Source organism: Pseudorca crassidens, chromosome 3 (assembly GCF_039906515.1).
Source record: "Pseudorca crassidens isolate mPseCra1 chromosome 3, mPseCra1.hap1, whole genome shotgun sequence".
Lineage (NCBI taxonomy): Eukaryota > Metazoa > Chordata > Mammalia > Artiodactyla > Delphinidae > Pseudorca > Pseudorca crassidens.
Window position 1 is genome coordinate 171,127,923 of NC_090298.1, and position 22,289 is coordinate 171,150,211.

A 22,289-nucleotide genomic window follows, 5' to 3' on the forward strand; every position below is an offset into this window, starting at 1 on the left:
GGGCTCAGCCCTGAATCCCACCCTACCCTCACCTCTCGCCTCGGGCTCCCTGCCAGCCTCAGACACCTCCCTGGGCCCAGAGCAGCGCTCGCAAGGCCAGGCCGAGGTTGAGAGGTCGGCCCCACTGTCCTCAGCCTGCTGCAGCCACAGGGCTGGACCAGTGGCTTTATCTTCTTCATTTTGCTTCAGGTTTTTATTTCTTTCTACTTTAAGTTCAGACCAAAAGATTCCAGAGTCATCCCCTACCCCTACCCTCCACCCCTCCAGAGACCCTCCAGCTGAAACCAGAGCCTGAGTTCAGGGACCCGAGTGGTGGGTATCGGGAGTGAGGGCACGAGGGCCACGCGGGGCCCTGCTGAGCCCTTGGGGTGCCCCCGGCCTCCGGCCACTCCTCTCCCCTCTGGGGACTCGTGTTCCAGCAAGTTGGGCGGGGCCCCTGCAGCGCTTCTGCTCTCCCGACCCCCCTACGCCGTCGGCACTTAAGCCACACGACAGAAGTCTGTAGCGGGAGCTGCACACACGCCCCTGGGCATGGACCCCGGTGAAGCAGGTGGTTCAAGGCAGAGCTTCGGGGACCGGGCGCAGAGGCCCTCACTCGACGACCTTCGTGCGATGTAGTGTTGTGCCCACCTGAGTATTATATCATACATCGAGCCTTCTCTGTATTTGAACAAGAAAGCGAAACACTAGTTTCCTACTTAAGACTTTAAGGGTTTGTGGGGCGGGCGGGGTTAACACGACACTTGGTTTTGCTTTCCTTTTCCTTTGGTTTCATGCGGAGTGTGAGCTCGTGAGTGTGTGCGTGGATGTGTGTTAGAGCCTCACCAGGAGATTAGGCTGTTGGAGGCCAAAGGGCGGCTTACCGTTCTCTGCTTTAGTCGCTGAACTCCTGAATGTTTTGGAGAAACAGGAAACAGAAAATAGCAGATGTCATGGAGGAAAGAGGATAAACAACGACCAAAAAAAAAGGGGAAGAAAAAAAGCTCACACCCAAATTCACAAAACCTATTTTTTAAACCAAGCACATCTTGAATGCATGTGGAACCTCAATGGGCTCAGAAAAAAAGATACTAATATATTTATCTCATTGTTTGTTTACATAAACTTTTACAGTTTCAGACCTCAGCAGATAAAAGGCCAGTCCCAGTGAATCCCAGCTTCCACCGGAGCCCCTTCTGAGTAGGCCCTGGGGCGGGCGTGGAGGCCCCTGAGCCCTCCTCCCAGCCCGGCCTCTCCCAGCCCAGCTGGCCCCCCCCAGGCCTCCTGGCCAGACCCTGGCGGTCCTGCCAGCTGGCACAGCAGGGGTGGCTGTCACTTGTGGCCGCAGGACCTGAGCCTGGGCTTGGGCCCTTGGGATGGAGGTGCGCCCCCATCCCACTGCTCTGCCTGCGACCCTCGGGTGTGTTGATGTGAGGGTCCCTCTCGCGCCAAAAAGCCTGGAACTTTGCACAGCTCCGTGGGCTCCGGCGTGTCACCGCCCTCTGGGGACCCCCACCTCCACCCCGGCCGTGGGAGGGGCTCACTGGGCAAACACTGCACGGACGGCGCAAACGCTCTGAACAGTGTTGTTTTTGTATCAATGTCTGTGCAGTGACGAATGTATTTATTTCTCAGACTTGGGGCGAGTGAGCGGCAGACCGGGCTCCGCCACCGCACGCTCCCGCCAGACCCAGCCCACCGCCGCCGGGGCTCCTCCAGGATTGCAGAAAAGGTAAAGAAGGAAAGAGGAACCTTTAAGCAAATACGAATCTCAGACTCGCAGCATAGCCACACACCTCAGCCTGTGAAATGAACAATCTGGACCCAGACGGACTTTCAGAACCTCACGCAGCCGTGGGCTACCCTGACTCCCACCCGTCAGAATGCACTGGACTGGCCGTGTGCAGGAGTGCGATCCACCAGGGACCCCGGCCGCGCTGCCCGTGGCTGTCCGGAGTCGGGGTGAGGCCTGGGCAGCCGGGAGGGCAGGGTTCAGGGCAGAGGTGGCCGCATCCGTCCCGTCGCCTTGGCTTGGTGGGTGGGGGGAGGACGAAAGCAGAGGCACCAGGCCTCAGAACAGACCAGGGATCCCAGCCTTGCCGGCCCCCTGCAGGGACCAAGGCCCTTGCTCTTCCCCAGAGCCAGGTTGGGCATCACTGAACCTGTGAACCCGATGCCAGGAGCGGGTGGTGGAGCGGGGCCTGACCTCAGTCTGACCTTCCAAATCAGGGGGTGGGTGTGAGCTGTGGGGACTGAGGCTGCCTGGGACCCCCTGCCTAGGACCACCCACCCTGCCCCGGGCTTGTCACCCCACTTTAATTTTCTACCAGGAACCCCTCCCCCACCTCACCTTGCTGTTTATTGCTGTAATTTATTGACCTCAAATACGCTGCATAACAGACCTCACTCAGGGCAGGGAGGATCCCCAGGGCTCCCCGCCTCCACTTGGCGGGGCCCCGGGGGGGCCAGGTGCTGAGGGGAACCTCTTTGTCCCCCACCCATCACTTGCTTTCCCCCTCCCCTGTTGGGGGACCCCAGGTTGGGCACTGGCCCATTCACAAATACCTCGAGGGGGAGGGCGAGGGATGGGGTTATAGCTGTTTTGTTTACCGGGAACTGGAAGAGGGATCATGTCCTGCTACGCGCGCTTCCCAGGAAGGGGGGACCGTGATCGCACCCCTGTACTGGCCACCGCTACAGTCAGTCATCACACCGAGTTCACTTCCCTCGAGAGTTTGGATAAATTCAGGTCATAGCTGCAGGTGTGCAACCCTCAAGTGTCACAGTAAAGCAGTTCATCGATTTCTCCATTTAGAAGCGTGCAGTCTTAATGTACAGTGATGAGAAACTGTTATTTTATGATCTTTTCATTAAAAGCGTGATTGAAAAAAAAACAACCACCCAGTAATCAAGATAAATAACATTGTAATATAATAATGTAATATTAAAAAAACATCTTATTTGCAAACTATGGCCCTTGGGCTGGCCGGCTGTTTTTGTAAATAAAGTTTTATTGGCACCAGGGCCAGGATTCGGGTGTGGGGAGTGAGGCAGGGTCATGCCAAGGCAGAGTGGATCCTGTCTTTATCTAAAGGGTTGTGGACTCGGGGCATGAATTAATTTTGTTCGTAGAATGTTGATCTTGATGACTGAGTTCTGGATGCCAGGGCAGTGCCTTACTTGCCTGACCCTGAGGTGGGGTTTGGGGGGTGGACAGAAGGGCCAGGCTGGGACAAGCAATGACATCCCTGGGGACTTCTCCACCCAGGACAGGCAGGGTGGGGGGCAGCTGGTGCCCAGGGACCCCGCTGCCTACCTCAAGATGACCCCTCCTTGGAGTGGTTGGGGGCCCTTTGTGGGGGGAGGAGAGCAGATGCCAGCTGACATCTGCTCAGCACCCCAATGTGCCTACCACCCCACTGAGCCCCAATGGACAGTCCTCCCTTAAGGCCTAGAAATGGGGACCGATTGCCTCAGCTCACCCTGAAAAGTGGCCCCTGTGTGTCAGCCCTGGCCGGCCACCCCACATCAGGGTCAAACCCTCTGCAGATAGTAAAGCTGTTCTTTTATTCGAGAAGTGTTTTTGGAGCGCTGCAGGAGCTGGGGCCAGGCTCTCTGCATCCCTGGCATCGCCCTGAGCAAGGGCTCGGGATGCCAGATCCTCCCGAATTTCTCATGACTTCGCATTTCTGAGAAAAATGCCTCAGTTTTTTGTGGCATGCAGGGTTACAGTCCCCAAAGATGTCCATCTCCAGAACCTGTGAATATGCTATGTGGCACGGCAGGGGGAAGTGAAGGTTGCTGATTAGATGAGGATGGGGGTGACCCTGGATTCCCAGGGGGCCCAGCGTCATCCCAGGGTCCTTATAAGAGGGAGGTGGGAGGGTCAGAGGCAGAGAGAGACGGGAGATGCTGCACTGCGGGCTCTGAGGATGCAGGTGGGGCCGCGAGCCAGGGATGCGGCGCCTCTAGAAGCTGGAAAAGGCGGGAACCGACGCTGCCCTGGAGCCTCGGGAAGGACCAGCTGCCAATCCATTTTAGACTTCTGAGCCCCAGAGCTGTCAAATAATAAATCTCAGTTGTTGTAAGCCACTAAGTTTTGTTACAGCGGCCATAGGAAGCTCAAACAGTTCCCTGCATAAAAGACGACCATAATCCTCCAGTTTATAGATGAGCACACTGCACAGAGAGGGGCAGCGACTTCCCCCAGGCCACACAGCACTGAGGCCACAGACACCCCTCTGCGGGGTCCCGCCTTGGGTTTCTAGCCACCAACTTACTTCAGCTTACTTCAGCTGCCCTTGGCCAGGGGAAGCCCCAGGGGAAGCCCCAGGGGGCCCAACTTACTTCAGCTGCCCTTGGCCAGGGGAAGCCCCAGGGGGAGAAGCTGCCAGCTCCAGACGCACAGCAGGGAGGGAGGGAGTCTGCACCTCACTTCTCCTTTCCTCCTGCCGCTGGCTCTGCCCCTGGACCAAGCTCAGGGCAAGAGTTCCCCTGGACAGCCCAGTGCCACTGGTCCCTCTCAGCACCCTGCTTCTCCCTAGCTGGGGACTTGACTCTCCCTTTGCCCACCTGTAAAATGGGGTCATAACAGGACCCAGCTCATGGGGGAGTGAATGCAGGCAGCACAGGGGACAGCGTTGGGAACAGCACGGGCACTCCTGAAGTGTGACCTCTAACCTTATCACACGGGTCATTCTCCACAAATGCCCTATGACTCAGGGTCAGCTTTGGTGCTGAAGCCAGGCCTCTCCCTCAGGGACCCCCAGCAGCCCCTACTTTCTGCCCCCATGCTTCCCATGAGAATTTTAAAAAACCCTGAAGTTTGTTATTAAATTGGTTTCATTTTTATTGGATTCCAACCAAATACAGCCGGGTAGGGGTGGGGGACAGGGGCTAAGGGTCTTGGTTGATGTTGGGACAGGGGGTGGGCAGAGGGGACTGGGAGATCTCAATATGCTGACATTCTATAAGTCCTAACACTGCTGAGAACATACTCCCTCCTGTCTTGATGATGTTAAAGGCACTTGGATGTCGTTTTGAGGGGCCCTCGGTGTTGTCGTGGCAACCAAGGTCAGGAGGATGCTAAGGGAACAAAACTAGTCCACTCTGTTCGACTCTGTGTAGGGCTGCTGGACACCCCATTCGGCCCTCACTCACTTCCTGCCATGAATGGGGTTGGGTGGGGTCCCCACCCTGGCTGGCTGTGGTCAGCAGCCTGCCACACAGCCCTGTTGGCCCATGTGCATGCTGAAGCGGGATCAGGGCCTCCCGATGCTTCCAGCCCAGGGAGAATGGCCAGTGGCCCCTTCCACCTTCTGGCTGAATCCTTTGTGCAAAACTTCCAGGAGGGACAGCTTTCTCTCTGGCTCATCTCAGAAAGATCTGGAGGGATCCAGAATCCAAGTCAATCACCAAGCTTGTCCACGGGCCTGGCCTCTACGTATGTAGCAATAGGTTTGACCGTCAGACCCATTTTATAGACGTGGACACCAACGGTCCAGGTGGTCCTCGGTTGCCAACAAAGATTACACAGCTGCGAGGGCACAGAGCTGGCTTTGAACCTTCTTACAAGGTCCTTGAGAATACTGTCTAACCTCCCTTCTGCCCAGGGCCTGGCCACACAAAATTTCCTGTGCCCCTTCCCCCAAGTGATGCCCTAACTGTTGTCTGGCCGAGGTAGAGAGTCGGGGCAAGGACCAGGCTGGGTGAGGCAGGGTCATGTATGGTCCCTGTCTGGTATCTGAACACTTCTGCAAAACCTCAGCTCCTGCTTGCATACCCCCAGTGACTGGGAACTCACTATCTGTAGAGCAACAGGGCAGTGACCTTGGGGAAGCTCTTCTTTCACCTGAGCTACAGTCTTCCTGTGACCCTCTCTACTCTTTGGCCCAAGATCTGCCCCAACATTGCAGAGACCAAGGTGCCTCTGTCACCTTCTCCCAACGACCCAGGTCCAGGCCTCCCTGTAGCTTGAACCTTTGTTCTGGCCTTTCTCCCCGTTGCTGCCCCTTCCATGCCCATAACGGACCCTGAGAACCGTCCACGCTCTGGTCTCCTTCCCGAGGTGAGCAATGGGCCACGGGGCTGGGCAGGGGTGCTGCAGACTCGGGATTGAAGGGCACTCCAACTGGTCTGCTGGAGAGGGACACCTGGAAGCCATGCTCCTGGGCCAGGGGCCAGGACGGCTGTCCCTCCTGGGCGGTGAAAGCAAGGAAGCAGGTGGCAGCTGTGAGGGATGGTGGGAGGAACCAGGGGAATGGCTTCTCCTAGCGGGCAGCCCACCCTGCTTGGCCAACAGGTCCTGGCGGGCGGGAGTCTGGGTGCAGGGGCATCTGGGCCAGCGGGTCAGGGACCATCCTGCATGCCGGACCACCTCAGGGTGAGCCTGACCTCCTCAGCGAGACCATAGCGCAGCCCCTGAGATCTGCCCCAAGATGGCCAGCTGAGCGGGAGTTGGGTGTGAGCTGACTGTCTGGGTGTGAGCTGAAATTGTGTCCCAAGTGTGAGCTGCCTGGCCCAGGTGTGCGCTGGTCTCTCCCCAGAGCCCTACGTGCCCTTGGTGAGCTCTGGAGCTTGGGACACCTACTCAGTGTCAGCTGGGTGTGAGGTGTGTGTGTTCCACTCTGGAGCCGTGCGTCTGGTTGTATGTTCCGGGTGTGCGTGTGTGCTCTGGTGTAGGGACGGGGGCGGTGTGTGTGTGTGTGTGTGTGTGTGTGTGTGTGTGTGTGTGCAGGTGTGAACAGTGAGGGCTTTCACATGCCCCTGGTGACCTCCGTGGGGTTCCAGGTGTAGACCATCTCCACCAGGTGTAGACCATCTCCACCAGGTGTGAGCTGTTTACGCCCGGGACCCTGGGCCTCTGAGCACCCTCCGCCCCCTGCCCAGCTCAGCGACCACACGAGGGGCAGGAAGACAGCGTGAAACCCTAAGAAAATGCTTGAGAAACTCTGCAAAAGATGCATCCTGATGAAAAAACAGTCCTGTGGTTAGGTCTCTACAAAAAAAGGGGAAGTTGTGCCAGGAGCCGGCTTGCGGCCGCCCCCTACGGGAAATGCATAGGTGGTAGTCAGATGGGCCAGCCACGGGCTGGCGTGGATTTGGGCGGAGACGGAGACGCGGCCTCTGGCGCAGGCGCAGCGGCGGGGGCCGCGGGAGGTGGGCCGGGGCCTCTCAGATCATCTTCATGTTGAACTTGCGGGCGCCCCCCTGGCCGGCAGCCGCGGCGGGCCCGTCCACCTTGCGGAAAGAGTACTCCACCGAGAAGTTGTTCTTGTGCTGCCCGCGGCCGCGGCTCCACACGAAGAGCAGCAGGAAGCAGAAGAGGACGACGCCTAGGAAGGTGATGCAGCCCATGGCGGTAGACACCAGGATGGTGGTGAGGTCCAGAGGAAAGCGCACGGCCGCCTGCGTGTCGTTGCGGCCCTCGCCCGGGGTCCGGTTGGTGGCTGGCTCGGGCTGCACGCTCAGCGTGGCAAAGTAGGTGTCGTTGCCGCCCGCGTTGCTGGCCACGCACGTGTAGGTGCCGCTGTCCCCTGGCCGCGCGTCCCGGATCTGAAGCGTGCCGCCCGGCAGCACGCGCGCCCGGCCGGCGCTGGCGGCGGTCACCGCGCGGTGGCGCGGCGTCACCCAGGCCACGGTGGGCGCCGGCTCGCCCTCGGCACGGCACTGGAAGCGCACGTCGTCGCCCGCGGCCGCCGTGACATGCTGCAGCCGCCGCTCGCGAATCTTGGGCTTGCGGCACACGAAGTACTCGAAGAGCACCGAGTCCGGCAGGTTGCGCAGCGCGTCGCCGCGGACCTCGGCTGGGGTGGCGCAGGCCGGCAGGCGGCCGTCGAAATTGAGGGTCTTGCGGCGCTGCACGATCCAGAGCAGGCGACAGTCGCAGGCCAGCGGGTTCCCATCCACGCGCAGCGTCTCCAGCGTGTTGACCGAGTGGAAAGTGCTCTCCTCCAGCGTGGACAGCAGGTTGTTAGAGAGGTTGAGCAGGCGGATCTGCCGCAGCCCCAGGAAGGCCTGCGGCTCCACCACGGCCAGCAGGGCCCCAGCCAGGTGCAGCTCACGCAGGCGCACCAGGTCGCGGAAGGACCCTCGCGGCACCGTGCTGATGGGGTTGTGCGAGAGATTGAGGCAGGTGAGGTGGGCCTGGTGGCGCAGGGCGGCGGCCGGCACGGCGGTGATGTTGGTGTGCGTGACGGACAGCGAGGTCAGGTTGAGCCCCCTCAGGCTGCCGGCGGCCACCTCCTCCAGCAGGGGCCAGTTGTCGATCTCCAGGTGCAGCAGGCCCGGGAGCCGCTGGAAGTTCTGGTCCTCCAGGGCGGCGATGGCCAGGTGCCGCAGCCGCAGGGCGCCCAGGCCCCGCAGGTGGCCCAGCGACTCGCCCGACAGCGCCGTCAGGTTGCAGCGCTCCAGGGTCAGCTCCTCAAGCGCCAGCAGCCCCGCGAAGGCCCGGCGCGAGATGAACACCAGGTCGTTGTCGCCCATCTCCAGCCGGCGGAGGCTGCGCAGGTCCTGGAAGGTGTAGTCCAGGAGGATGACCAGCTTGTTCTCGCTCAGGTCCAGCAGCGTGAGGTTGTCCAGGTGCGTGAAGACGCCGGGCGGGATGAGCTTCAGCAGGTTGCCGCGGAGGCGCAGCTCTCGCAAGCGCGGCAGGTTGGCAAAGGCGCCGGGCTCCACGTGCGCGATCACGTTCTCGCTCAGGTCCAGCTCCTCCAGCAGCGGCAGGGCGGCCAGGTCGCCCGGGTTCAGGCAGCGGATGCGGTTGCGGCTGAGCTCTAGCAGGCGCGTCTCGGCCGGGATGCCATCGGGCACCGCGGTCAGCCGGCGCCGGGGACAGGCTACCGCGCGCATCTGCACTGTACACTCGCAGCGGGCCGGGCAGCCCCCAGCGGGGGGCGGGGCCGCGGGCAGGAGCAGAAACTGCAGGCTCAGGACACACAGCCAGCAGGTCATGGTGCGGAGCCTGGGCCTAGGGCCGCGCCACCATCCTCGTGGGCACCTGAGGGCGGGGGCAGCGTTAGCACCCGTATCCCGCCATCCCGCCATCCGCCACCCCGGCCCGTCCCATCCCATCCTAGTAGCTAGCTCAGGAAGCGATTATCCACCGTGGGACCCGGGATCCCCCTCTGGGGTGTCTACCCAAGGGCTGGGTAAGGAAGTAGTGTGGATGGATAATCAGGGTCCATGGAGGGGGTGACTTCAGACCAGGACAGGTGACATTTGAGCTGAGACCCTGGGCTGGGTTGAACTGTGTTCCCCCAAAAGAAACGTTCAAGTCCTAACCCTGGTACGTGGGAAGGGGGCCTCGTTTGGAAATAGGGTCTTTGCAGATGTGGTGAGTTGAGACGAGGTTATATTGGATTAGGGTGGCCCTGAATCCAATGACTGATGTCCTTATAATAAGAGGGAAGTTTGGACTCACACATAGATGCACACAGAGGGCAAAAGGCCGCGTGAAGGTAGAGACAGAGGTTGGAGGGATGTGCCTACAAGCCAAGGATGGCGGGGGCCCCCAGAAGTTGGGAGGGGCAGGAAGGACCCTCCCTTGGAGACTTCAGAGGGAGCATGGCCTGAGACCCCTGGATTTCAGACTTCTGGCCTCCAGAACTGGGAGAGCATAGATTTCTGTTGTTTTCAGCCACTCAGTCTGTGGTACTTTGGCAACAGGAAGCTAATACAGACCCAAAGAATGACCAGGAAAGGGCCCATGGGTGTTGCAGAAAGAGGGTTCCAGGCTGGGGGAAGAGCCAGTGCAAAGGTCCTGAGGCTGAAGGAGTGGCTGGTGAGGCTAGGAGTACAATGAATGGGGGTGGGGAGTGGGAGATGCACTGGAGGGTTCACGGAGGCTGGATGATGTGGCTGGGGAGGCCCGGAGGGACAGATGCCAACACGCCTGGGCCTTTGCACCTGCGCCTTCCGAGTTGCTCCATCTCTCCTGGCAGCCAGCTGGCCCTCCACCCCCTGTCCCCGCACTCTGCTGGGCTGCAGCCCGGATCCCGCAGCCAAGGTGGGTGGGGGTGGGGAGGGCGTAGGCAGATGGCAGCCTGAGGGTGCTGCTCCGTTGGCCAGGCACCTATTTTCAGCATCTTAGCAGCTGAAGCCCCCAGGCATCCCCTGACCACCCCTGACACATGCTTACTGCCTGTTTCCTCACTGTTCCCGCAGGCCCGGCTCGGCAAAGACCCAGGCTGTAGATTCTCATCTGCTAAACAGCGGTGTGGCCAGCTCCAGCCTTCCTGGGCCCTTTCGGGAATTTTAAGTGAGCATTAACACACACAGAGCCCTGAGTAACTTAATGCCAGAGGTGAACCATACGTCACTGGGGGGAGAGTTTGTATTTTGCAGGTGTCATCAATTTAAGATGAGGTCATACTGGAGCAGGGTGGGCCCTGATCCAATGACTGGTGTCCTTATAAAAGGGGAAATTTTGATGCAGACACTCAGGGAAGATGGCCACGTGACAACAAAGGCAGAGACTGGAGTGATGCATCTATAGGCCAAGGGACACCAAAGATTGCCAGTAACCATCAGAACCTGGAAAAAGCAGGGAAGGGTCCACGCCTAGAATCTCTGGAGGAAGCACAGCCCTGCTGACACCTTGATTTTGAACGTCTGGCCTCCAGAACAGAGAGAAGAACTTTCTGTTGTTTTAAGCCACCGTGTTTGTGGTATTTCATCGTGGCAGCTACGAGACCTAACGGAATATCCATGGATCCGTAAGAAAAACTCACACGTGGGAGCAGGGTGAACAAGGAGGTTTGCTGCAGGGTCGTTCGGAACCGCAAAAACTGGGACTCACCTAGATATCCATCAATAGGGGATCAGGTAAATAAATTGTGGTCCGTGCCCGCTGTGGAACACAGGGAGACTTGTATGTACCAGTGAAGAAAGACAGTGATGTAGTTATATGGGGGGGGGGGGTGAATAAAAATCCCCAAACTAACCTAAGTGTCCATCAATACGGGATTAGTTAAATAAACTGTGGTCTGTGCCTGCTGTGGAATCAAGGAGATCTGTATGTACTCAGTAGAAAAAGGGAGCTGAGATCTAGTTACATGGAGGAAAAATGAACTAACCTTAGCACCCATCAATAGGGGATCAAATAAGCCATAATCTATGGTTATTGTAGAAGGCTGGGAGATTCAGATGTACCCACAAGGAAAGCTGGCTGAGGTGTAGTTCTACAGGAGGCCAGGGGGAATCAAGGTTGCCAAACAATCACAGACAGCACAATCCCATTCGTGGCAAAATAAAACCAAACACCAAACTCAGTTCTTGATTTGGGCGGGCACATAAACACAAGCGCAGGTGCCCCTGAAACGCCTGGGAAGTCACACACCGTTCGGGACAGCACTGTGAGTGGCGGGAAGGGAGTTGCCGTAGTGGAGAGTGTGGTCACATCATGAGGAAACCGAGGCGCCCCTGGCCTCCAGGAGGTCACGGGTCTTAGCTCCCTGTCCCCGGCTGGGAAACCCAGCAGGGAGGCAGAGGGAGGGAGTGAGAGGCATCTGGTCGTGCCTTCCCACTGCAACTGTCCTTAATCTCGACCTGGGCGTTGCAGGGAACATAATCCTTCCCTGAGGCAAACTTCTTTCCCAGGCTCTTTTTCTAGGTCATTCCCTCCCGTGTAGTTGCCCTGGAGAGCATGTGGAGAGGCCGTGTCCCAGGAGGGGACATGACAGTCAGAATTGATGGTTCCCTGTTCAGCTGTCTCTTTTCTACGTTAAAGGGGCTCTGAGGTCACTCCCAGGTCGCCAGCCCAGCCCAGGCTGCTCCCTGTGGTCAAGGGATAACGGTCCCCCAGCCGGGGATGGGGCACAGCTCCTCAGCAGTCTGCTTTGGAGGAGCAAGGCCCTCCCTGGCTCTGCCCCAAGAAGGAAATAACTGGTATTGTTCAGCCCCCCAAACAGACTCCTTGTGGGGGCAGAGCTGCCTGCATTGTGCCTTCTGCAGGAGAGAATTTCACGCGCCCGGCCTCTCCTTGCCTTCCCCTCCTCCCTCTCTCCCCCTCGCTCTCTCTGCTCCAGCCCCACAGGCCTCCTCGCTGTTTCTCCAACATGCCTGCTATGGTCCTGCCCCAGGGCCTTTGCACGGGCTGTGCAAGACCCAGACCACTGTCCCTTCATGGCTCTCTCCCTGAATTTATTTGGGTCTCGCCCCCAGTGTCACTTCCCTGGTGACTCTCTGCACTAAACTACCCCTCCCCTCCCCCCAGGCTCTCTGAAATGCACCTTAAACCCTGTTCAAAGCTGGTCTTTATTCCTGGACTGGAAACATCATCTTCATCATTATCATCATCTTCATCAAAATGGCAAACTCTGGGGGCTTCCCTGGTGGCGCAGTGGTTGAGAGTCCGCCTGCCGATGCAGGGGACGCGGGTTCGTGCCCCGGTCCGGGAGGATCCCACATGCCGCGGAGCGGCTAGGCCCATGAGCCATGGCCGCTGAGCCTGCGCGTCCGGAGCCTGTGCTCCGCAACGGGAGAGGCCACAACAGTGAGAGGCCTGCGTACCGCAAAAAAAAAAAAGGCAAACTCTGCTATAGGCTCTGCTCTAGGCCAGCCCTGGGCTAAGGCTCTACGTGGATCGGCCCATTTAGTTCCCACAACAACCTCACAGGGGTGGGTCATGCCCACTTTACAGATGGGAACACTGAGGCTCAAAGCAACATAAGTCACCCGCTCAGGTTCACACCGCACGTCAGAGGTGGCAGGGGATAGTCTCGGAGTGAGGTGGGGTGGCGCTACACCCTGTCACGCTCGCTAATTTTTTTTTTTTTTTTTTTTTAACAGAGGCAGGAGAGGGTCCTGGCAGTTCATTCAGCTAGAATTCAAAATACGGCTCTGTTTTTGCTGGACCTGTTTTCATCGTCACCTGCAGAGATCCTGTAACAAACACTGGTCTCCTCTCATTCGTTGATTCCGTCCGTCAGTCAGTCAACAAACATCTACTGTGCTAGGCATTTTCCACGTGCTGAGGACACACAGTGCGTGAGACAAAGGGGTCAGCTTTCTTGGAGCCCACGGATAATAAAAGAGGTAAGTAAATACACTCTCTCCCGCCTTAGGTGGCCATAAGTGGAGAGAAATAAATCCAGGAAAAGGGCGAAGGGGGTGTTGAGGGGATTGCAATGATCTAATTTGCCAAGGAAGGGACAAAGACTTAGGGAGGGAGAAAGGGAGCCAAGTGGGGCGGGGCGGGGCGGCAGGCAGCAGGACTGGGCCATTCAGCCACGGAGTCCGGGGTTGGGCACTGCAGAGAGAGGAAGGTGGACTTTTTACAAACTTAAATTTTTTTTTTTAAGTTGGAAAGAATTAAAAAAAAATAGTTGTCACAGAACAGTATCAGGAAGGAAGTACTTAAGTGACAAGAGGCCAGCACGGCCAGGGCACAGCCATTGTGACACAGTCGCAGAAAGGCCGGCAGAGACCTCGGTTCTGACGCGCTGTGTGACCTCTAATGAAAAGTGCGCCCTCTCTGAACCTCGCCTGTCAAAGGGAGCAAGTCCGGGGGCGCCCTCGGAGCACTCGCGCTGTAACTGCTCCCGGGATGAGAGGATAGCTGGTCCTTGGCGCCCAGCGGGGTCTGCTCCAGCTGTGACCCAGTTTGTGAGCTATAACCTCTCCCCCCAGCATGGGCCTGTCATCTCTGTGTGGGGTGGTGGACTCGCAGCTGGGCTGGAGCTTGTGATGCCTCCCCCTCCACTGTGGAAAGGTCTGGTCTGGGCGAGGGAGCAGCGGGAACTTGACTCTGTCTCTAGCAACCCTGTTCATTCACTTACCTCGACGTTGGCTGGACTGGGAAGCGGGAGAGCTCGCGGGAGGGTGGTCTCGGTGGAGGGCTGGGTGCCCTGAGCAAGTGAGTCACCCTCTCTGGGCCTGTTTCCTCACGTGGAGGCCTGGGCCTTGAGGTGGGGTTAGAAGGCCAGGATGCCAGGTCCCAATTAGGGTGGGGGTCTGGACTCCAGTCCTGCTTTTGCTGCTACGTTTTCAGGGCATCGGGTCCATCTCCTGAAAGGTGGTGAGAAGGCCAGCCGGCTGTGAACGGTGGTGGGAAGGGCAGGCGGGGGTGGGAGGGACAGGTCTGGCAAAGGCCACTCAGGGGGGCCGTGCTGGGTGGTAAAATGAGGCCATGTGGACAGGTCCGTGTTGATGCTACACCTTCTCTGCCCCTTCCCTCCTCCTTGAGGCAGGGGCCTCGGGGGAGGTGACACCCACAGGGCGGTCAAGGTCACCACCTGCCCTCCAGACACTCCTTTTACCCCCAGGGACCTGCCACCCTGTCCGCCCAGGACTAAATACCATCTGTTCACTGATGACTCCTGACCCTGTGTCTCTCCTGAGCTCCAGCCCTGGGGACCAGCCACATCCCGACATCACCCGGAGGCCCCGCAGTGTCCCGACGTCACCCGTCCCCTGGCAGCTCCTCATTCACACCCCCGACCAATCCATCACCAGGTGCTGTCAGCTCCACCTCCAAACATGTCCCAGATCCACCGTGCTCTGCATCTCTGCCACCGCCAGGCCACCACCAACCCACTCCAAACCCTCTTCCTGTCAGCATGGGCTCCAGCTCACCCCCCACCGTTCAACAGACACCCTGCTTTTTTCAGGACTCAGCGTCCCCACCTTCAGGATGCACTGGGGTTGTGTGAGGTCCCTCAGCATCGCTGACTTCCGGGGCTGGATCATTCTCTGTGGGAGGCCGTCCTGGGCCCTGGGGGGTGTGGAGAAGCATCCCTGACCCCCACCCCATCGACGCCAGGAGCCCCCCAGTCGTGACAACCACAGCCGTTCCCAGACATCGCCCATGCCCCCTGGGGGGCGGGATCGCCCGGGTGAGACCCGCTGTCGGTCGCAGAGGATGCTGGGCACAGAGCAGGCATCCAGTGGCTGCCCCAGGAGGAGACAGGCTGATCATCAGCCTGTGTTATAGATGGGGAAGCAGAGGCCCAGAGAGGGGAAGTGACTTGCCCAGGGCCACACAGCAGGTGAGAAGCAGATGTAAGACTTGAATCCAGGACTCCACACCCTGTCTTCCCACGGTTCTCCCAGGGTCGGGGCGGTGGGAGCCCATCCTCGTGGGACCCTGACTTCCACCAGCTCTGCAGACCCAGGAGCCTGCCCTGTGCCAGCCGGGCAGAACTGTGAGGCCCCGGGGCTGCCCTTGGCAGAGCGAGGCTCCCTCCCCCCATGCCATGGTCAGCGAGCACGCGGCTTGTGGCCAAGGGTGGAGGAGGCCCTGGGGGCCAGCCTGGCCCTTCCTGGGCTGCGGGTGCAGCCGTGTTGGGGCTGAGTCCCCATGTGACTGTTGATGTGGGAAAAACTGCTCGCCACGTGGACTGAGAGCTGTTCATGCCGAGTGTGCTGCAGACCAGACCCCCTGGACACCCAGGGCCACACCCCCTCATTTTCCACACAGAGGAGCCAGAGCCTCGGGGCTGGTGCCCGAGAACGTTCCCATCTCTTCTCCCCAGCGAGGGGCAAATCCCACCGGGGCAGGGCTGCCCTGGCCACACTCCAGGACTCCCCCTCTCTCTCTGAACCCCCAGTGGGCCAAGCGTGGGTGCTGGGGGCTCAGCAGCACCGGGGCCTTCCTCGGGGCATTTTTTTCCCATTTCAAGTGGCCAGTGTTTATTTTTTTAGTACTTTCACATATATGTGCAGCCATCACCTCTAATTCCAGAGCATTCCATCACCCGCAGAAGAAGCCCCGTCCCCACGAGCACTCACCCCCTACCCCCTGCCCCAGCCCCTGACAACCCACTCTCTGTGTCTGTGGATCTGCCTGTCCTGGACGTTTCCCATCCATGGAATCACACCCTGTGTGTCCTTCTGTGTCTGGCTTCTCTCACTGAGCATCGTGTCGGGTGGGCAAACAGGCAAGACGTGCAAACACATCCACGAAGTAGATCGTTTGGGAAAAGTGGGGGTCTGTTATCTGGTCTGATGCTTTGTCCAGCATGGCCGGGAAGGCCTGTCTGAGCTGAGTCATGAACGGCGGGCAGGAGTGAGCAGGTGGAAGGCCGGGAAATGGTGTTCTGGGTGGAGGGATCCACTGGGGCAAAGGCTCTGGGGTGGGAATAGGCTGGTGCTCGGAGGACAGAAAGGGGGGTTGCGGCTGGAGGCTCAGGGTGCGTCTGAGTTTGGATCTGGGGGGTCGGGGTTGGCAAGGGTGGAACCACGCAGGGCTCTGAACCCACAGTGAGGTGTTGGGACTTGATTCTGAGAGTGCGGGGGAGTCATGGGGGGATCTGGGGCAGGAGTAGGACGTATCTGAGCTGGAGCCTGAAGATGCGTCTGGCTGTGTGTGTTCTGGCCCTGTCACCCCACATCATCTGAGGCTGGAAACTTGTGTCTCCTGCCTGGACAGCACTGTCCCAAGGGTGGGGACCACGTTAGTCCTCTTTCTACCCCCCATCACCAACATGCACAGAGCTGGGTGCTCAGAGGGCCCAAGAATATCCAACGAGGGGCTTCCCTGGTGGCACAGTGGTTGGGAGTCCGCCTGCCGATGCGGGGGACACGGGTTCGTGCCCCGGTCCGGGAAGATCCCACATGCCGCGGAGCGGCTGGGCCCGTGAGCCATGGCCGCTGAGCCTGCGCGTCTGGAGCCTGTGCTCCGCGACGGGAGAGGCCGCAGCGGTGAGAGGCCCGCGTACCGCAAAAAAAAAAAAAAAAAAATCCAACGAATGAAGCAGAGAATCAGCGAAATCCCGCACCAGGATGAGCTCTTCGGGGTCCCCGTCGGAGCCCGCCCCCGACCGCCCTGGAAGAGACTTTTAAGGCCCTGAGCCGCAGCTTCCTCTTCTGCAAAAGGGACTCATGTGACTCACAGCCGCCTCCCAGGGCTGACGGAGTGGCAGGTGAGGAGTCAGAGAGAAGGTACTTTATAACCTGGGCACCTTCAGAGAAGTCTCCACTGGGTGCCGGCTGGGGTCGGGCGCCCCGAGTCCTAGGCCTTGTTCTGCTCTCGGCCAAGTCCTCGCCTCATCTGTTCATTCATTTATTCATTCATTCAACAAGTACTGAATGGGCACCTTCTGTGTGCCGGGCGCTGCTCTTTGAGGGAAACAGCAACATGGACTGAATCCCTGCCACTCATCCACGGGTGATAAACAGGAGGAGTAAAACAGAGGCCACGTGTGGACAGGGCTACGGAGAGAAAACGGGGCAGGTGGCGGTCTGTGGTCGGCAGAACAACGCCCCATCCAAAGATGCCCGCGCACGACCTGATCCCTGGAACCTGCGAGTGTTACTTCATGTGGCAAAGGGGGATGAAATTAAGGATGCTGAACAGTTCACCCTGAGACCGGGAGGACCCTGGATTCCCCAGGGAGCCCACTGTCATCCCAGAGTCCTTATAAGAGGGAGGCGGGAGGGTCAGAGGCAGAGAGAGATGGGAGATGCTGCGCTGCTGGCTGTGAGGATGCAGGAGGGGCCGCGAGCCAGGGATGCGGCGCCTCTAGAAGCTGGAAAAGGTGGGAACCGCTGCTCCCCTGGAGCCTCCGGAAGGACCAGCCCTGCCCACACCTAGATTCAGCCCCGTGAGACCCCAGTCGGACTCCTGACCCCCAGGACTGTCAGAGAATCAATGTGTGTGGTTTCAGCACTAGGTTTGTGGTGATTTGTGGCAGCAACCTCAGGAGACTCACGCAGGGTCTTTGCAGATTTGAAGAGGAGGTGGGTGGAGGCCTCCCCAGAGCTCTGCGCTTGCTCTGCGGGCTGGAAGGTGGAGGGGGCCGAGCTCCCCTCAGGGTCTGCCATCAGCCTCAACTGCAGTGCAGGGACCTACCCCGGGGGAGGAGCCCGAAATCTGTCCGTCCAGGCAGGACCTGGGAAATGGAGACCCCTCCTCCGCTTCGCCCCAAGCTGTCCTTTACCCAAATTTACCAGGAAGTTCTTAAGCCGAGGGGGCTGGGGTTGCCGGGGCCCCTCCCCTGGAGCAGAGGCAGCCCAGCCCCAGGGGTCCTGGCCAGGTGGCTAGCTTCCTCCTTCCCTCCTGGCCAGGGTCCCTCCCCCTCCCATCCCTTCTATCTTGAGCCAGCTTTTGCCCCCGAAAGGCCACATGGGACTCATCCTCCCGACCCCTCTCAGGCTGGGGGATGCTGAACACGCCCTTGAGCAAGGCTGAGCCAGGCCCCTCCTGCAGGCAGCAGCTGAACCCACCAGGAGGGCGGGGGCGGGGGGGGGGGAATAGATGGTTGCAGCCAGCCCCTCTGTCCCTGGGGCCACAACTGGGTCCAGAGGGAGCAAGGGCAGTGCGGCTGGCAGGTCCTCAAAGCGTTCCCTCTTCCAGCGGCTGGACCGACTCAGCGCCCGGCCCCCTGAGGCCTGCTTTTGGGGACGCACTGCCGACCCCTCAGGATTGGTGCATCCTCCGGCCTAGATCCGGGCCCTCCCGGGACTTTGATCCATGACAATTCATTAAGCGCTAATTAGCCTCCAGCTGCCTTTAGTCCCTGTTAAACCTTCGGGGGGCTGGGGGCCTCCCGACCCACTTTCCTTGCCAGCCTGTGCAGGGGGGCTGTGGACCGCCCTCTGCAGGGGAGGCCTCTAGATCTGGAACCACGTTTTGAATGCCCGCTGTATAGCACAGCCGCTCAGCCACGAGCCCGGCCGAGCCCCGAGGGGGGAGAATAACGACACCCACTCGGAGAAAAGGAGACTGAGGGTGAGAGTGGTCCCCAGCTCTCCTGGCAGCGCTCCGCTTGAGAGTCAACATCTGAACCCGGGTCTGATGCCAGCTCCCTTCCACGGAATCCCAGAGCCCTACTGGAGGGTGGATGGACGGCCCTCTTAAGAGGCCCAGGATTGACATAGGGTGGTGGGCGGCTCACCCGGGCCCACCCAGGACCAGCTTTGCTTGGAGAGTTCTCCAAGAGGCTCCCTACCTGGTGACTAGGTGGTGACTCAGGGGAGCCCAAGAATGACAGCACTGTGGGAAGAGAAATCAAGTTGACGCCTAAGATCTGCTTTGTAATTCCCACTCAGCAAGGCACCTTCGGATCCCAGGCATCACGCGGGGGTGGCTAGGCGCAGCCACCTCCATTCTACAGATGATCACACTGAGGCCGAGCAGGTGCAAGGCGGAGCTGCTGGGGTACCAGTGAGGACGATCATGGCTGCCCCACGGTCTCAGAGCACCTACCTCATGGCAGCCCCGTGCCGGGGGTGCAACGCACCTCCATTTATTACATTCCGTGTTGATGTCCATCTCAAACCTGGAGCTCAGAGAGGGGCTGTGCTTTGCCGGAAGTCACCGGGTGGGACGGGGAACAGAGAAGCAGGCCGAGGACAGCTGGCTTTAGCCCTACTGAGCCCTCGTCCCACGGTTGGGCGTCCCCTTCCCATCTCCCCACGCCATCCAGGTAGAGCGGAGGAGCTGCATCTGCGGGGGAAGCCTATGGGGTGGGCCCACGGGGTCTTCCAGCTCAGATCCTGTCTCAGATGGCTGCCACTCCAGCTCAGTGGGGAATGGGCAAGGCAGTATACCCGCAGCCCGACGGCCCCAGACCTCTCCCCGCTTGCCTGCACCTGGTTTCACCAGTCTCATCCACAGAGACCCTGTGTCCTCCACCTCTGGGCACTCACACACCATAGCCTTCCCAGCCTCCACACCTCCTCCAGGGAGCCCTCCTGGGTTGCTCCAGGTTTCAGAGCCCTGCTGTGCCTGAAAGTTCCCCCATCGAGCCCCAGATGGTCCCTCTGCTGCTGCCATGCTGCAGCAGACACCCCCTCCCCATGCCCCCACCAGCAACCATCTCTGTACAAACATGGATTCACCAGGCACTGCTTGTTAAAAATGCAGGTTCTGGGGCACAAACCCCAGAAGTTCTGATTCCTCAGAACTGGGGGGCCGGGGTGCCTGTGTTGTCAGTGCCTGGGGCGTGTGTTGAAAAAACCAGTCATAAGGCAGTCTCAAAAATAAGGACCGGGTCCTTTCCTGCACCCAGATCAGGCAAGGCATAAGGTGCTGTCCCCCCCCCCCAACTTGTTGAATGGGGCTCAGTGGCCTCCCAGGCCTGGCCCCAGAGGCCCTGGGGGGCACCTATGCCCAACCTCACGGGATGGAGAGAAGCTCCCCCGACCCCATCCTTGCTGCTGCTTGGACACAGGCCCTCAGTGCAAGGGGCTCGGCTCTGTGCTCCCAAATCCCTCCCACCCAGCTGAGCTGTCCCCAGCCCCAGGCATGCAGCAGGTCCTGGTGTGGACCCCAAACGCTTCCTTCTCCTTCCTGGCAGCTCGGCACCCCCTAGGCTGGACCAGACCCCGCTGGAGGGGAGGGCAGGAAGGCTTGGGGCTGACGCTACCATCCCGACCGTCGTCCACCCCCAGACCCAGCCAGTCCCCCTTCCTTCCCCTCATGGAAGGGGGCGCATCCCCCCAGGCGTACCCACTGCCCCAGAGAGAAGCCCATCTGCCTCCCTGCTCCTCGGCGCCCCAGGGGAGGAACGGGGGACCCCAGCATGGGGAGTGGCCCCCCAAAGTTTCCAGGGGGAGCGCTGGGGGCCTGGCGAGGAGCGATGAGCCCGGAAGGGGCGCTCAGTGAGAGTGGTCCCCGGGCGAGGGTGGGGGCTCGGGGGGGCGGGCTGCGGAGGGCAGGCGCAGCGGGGTCTCGGGGTCCGGCGCGGCCACTCACCTGGGCGGCTCCGCCGCGGACAGGGCGCGGGCTGCGGCGCGGGGGCCGCCCGGAGCCGACAAGAGCAGCCGCCACCTCCCGGGTCCACCGTGCGCGCCGCCGCCGGCGCGTGCCCGCCGCCGCCCTCCACGGCGCGCGGTGCGGGGGCGCGTGGGACTGCGCTCGGACGTGCGCGCGGCCCGTCGGCTGGGGTGCGCGGTGACCCGACCGCAGGCAGGTGTGCGGGGCTGCGGGGCGCGAGGACACGTGCGCGCAGGTGCCGGGACTTGGCGCCAGGGCGGCGGGCGGGGGAAGGGCAGGGAGTCCAGGACCCGGGAGCGCCTGCCGCTCGGTGCGCACCCGAGGCGGTGGCGCGAGTGAGGGTCACCTCTGTGGCCATGGCTTTGGTGGGCCTGCAGAGGCTGCGGTGCAGGGAACGCAGGGCTCCCCATCTGTGACCCTCTGGGATCTGGCCTCTCCTCGCTGACCCCACTCCAGGCCTCCGCCACCCGGCACCTGGATACCTGCCCCAGCCTCTTCCGATTCGGCCAGCGCTCCAGGCCCATTCCTCACGTGGGCCCCGGAGGATGCTTAACCACTGGCCTCTAGAACCAACTACGGCTCCCTGTTGCCCTCAGATTCATGGCTAAACTCGGTGTGTGTTTCTGGATCTTCCCTACCCATGCCTTCCTCCCGCCGGCCGCCTCACTCCTTCCCAGTGAGGCCCCCTTGCCCCTTTTCAAACATGCCAGGCTCCTGCCAGTCTCAGGGCCTTGGCCTTCGCTGTTCCCTCAGCCTGGAATGCCTTCCTCTGCATCCTTTGTTGGCCAGTTTGTAATCGCTTGTTTATGCTGCAGCTCAATGCTGTGCTCAATGGATGTTTGTGGAAAGAATGACCCTTTTACTTTTACTGTGGTGGTTTGGGGAGCCATGGGCACCCCCAAGCTTGGGAACCTCAGGTTAGGAGGGAGGCCTGCCTCATCTGATGAAAGGCATCTTGTTGGAGCAGATGTCCTAGAATCACTAAAGGTTGGGGTGAAGTGTCCCTACCCTGACTCCCAGGTTGGGATATTGTGCAAGCCAGGGCAGAAATGGAATCAGGAGTGGAGTGTCCTGACCCCGCCAGGACAGAGCCTGCCCAGCATCGGCCCTGTTTAGGGAGCTCACGCTGTGGAGTCCAGGGTGAGAGGCAGGACATTACTGCAGTGTGGGAGGTGCAGGGGCAGAGGACGGGGTGGGGGCACCCTCCCCCCCCCCCACCATCATGCTAATACACGATTAATTAGCGAGATTACTGAGCACTTACTCTATGCTGGGCTCCGTTCCAAACACGGGCCCTCTTGTGCTTGCTGCAGGGTCATGGTTACAGGCGGACACTTATTATTCCCATTTCACAGATCAGCAAGTCGAGGCTCAGAGATACCATTTGTCCCAAGAGAGGAGCTCAAGGTGGGCCTGGCTGCACAGGGGGCTAGGCGTGTAACCTCTCATGATCCCACCCCCACCAGCCTTCCCTGCCCGCTGCGCCCTCCCAGCTGCTTCCATGGTGGCCTGGCATCAGCTCAGCCAACTGTGATTCGAGCAGGCTCCATTCCCAGACTGTCGTGTTGGCCGGAGGCCCGGAAACCGCATCCCAGGAGGCCGTAGGCCAGGTCCCCATGAGACAAGGGGGCAGATCCCTTTCCTGGCCAAC

The 22,289-nt window shown here is 60.1% G+C and overlaps 2 protein-coding genes across 4 annotated transcripts in view; one reads left to right on the plus strand and one right to left on the minus strand.

Moving 5' to 3' along the window:
- Positions 1-1,010: 1,010 nt before the first annotated feature.
- LINGO3 (leucine rich repeat and Ig domain containing 3) lies at positions 1,011-20,715 on the minus strand. Of its 3 annotated transcripts, XM_067734411.1 has the most exons (3): positions 20,618-20,715; positions 13,758-13,986; positions 1,011-8,977 (listed from the first exon to the last, which is right to left on the minus strand). In XM_067734411.1, exon 3 carries the CDS (start codon positions 8,929-8,931, stop codon positions 7,153-7,155), a length of 1,779 nt encoding a protein of 592 aa, XP_067590512.1. In that variant the 5' UTR covers positions 8,932-8,977; positions 13,758-13,986; positions 20,618-20,715; the 3' UTR covers positions 1,011-7,152. The 3 variants fall into 3 exon arrangements, with proteins under 3 accessions (XP_067590512.1, XP_067590513.1, XP_067590511.1); XM_067734412.1 differs by lacking the exon at positions 13,758-13,986 and having other exon boundaries at positions 20,618-20,704; XM_067734410.1 differs by lacking the exons at positions 13,758-13,986; positions 20,618-20,715 and adding an exon at positions 12,210-12,814.
- SPPL2B (signal peptide peptidase like 2B) overlaps positions 12,889-22,289 on the plus strand; it is a 37,178-nt gene continuing 27,777 nt past the window's right edge. The window contains exon 1 of the mRNA XM_067734424.1: positions 12,889-13,014. The gene's annotated coding sequence lies outside the window, so the exon portion shown is untranslated. The remainder of the gene's footprint in view (positions 13,015-22,289) is intronic.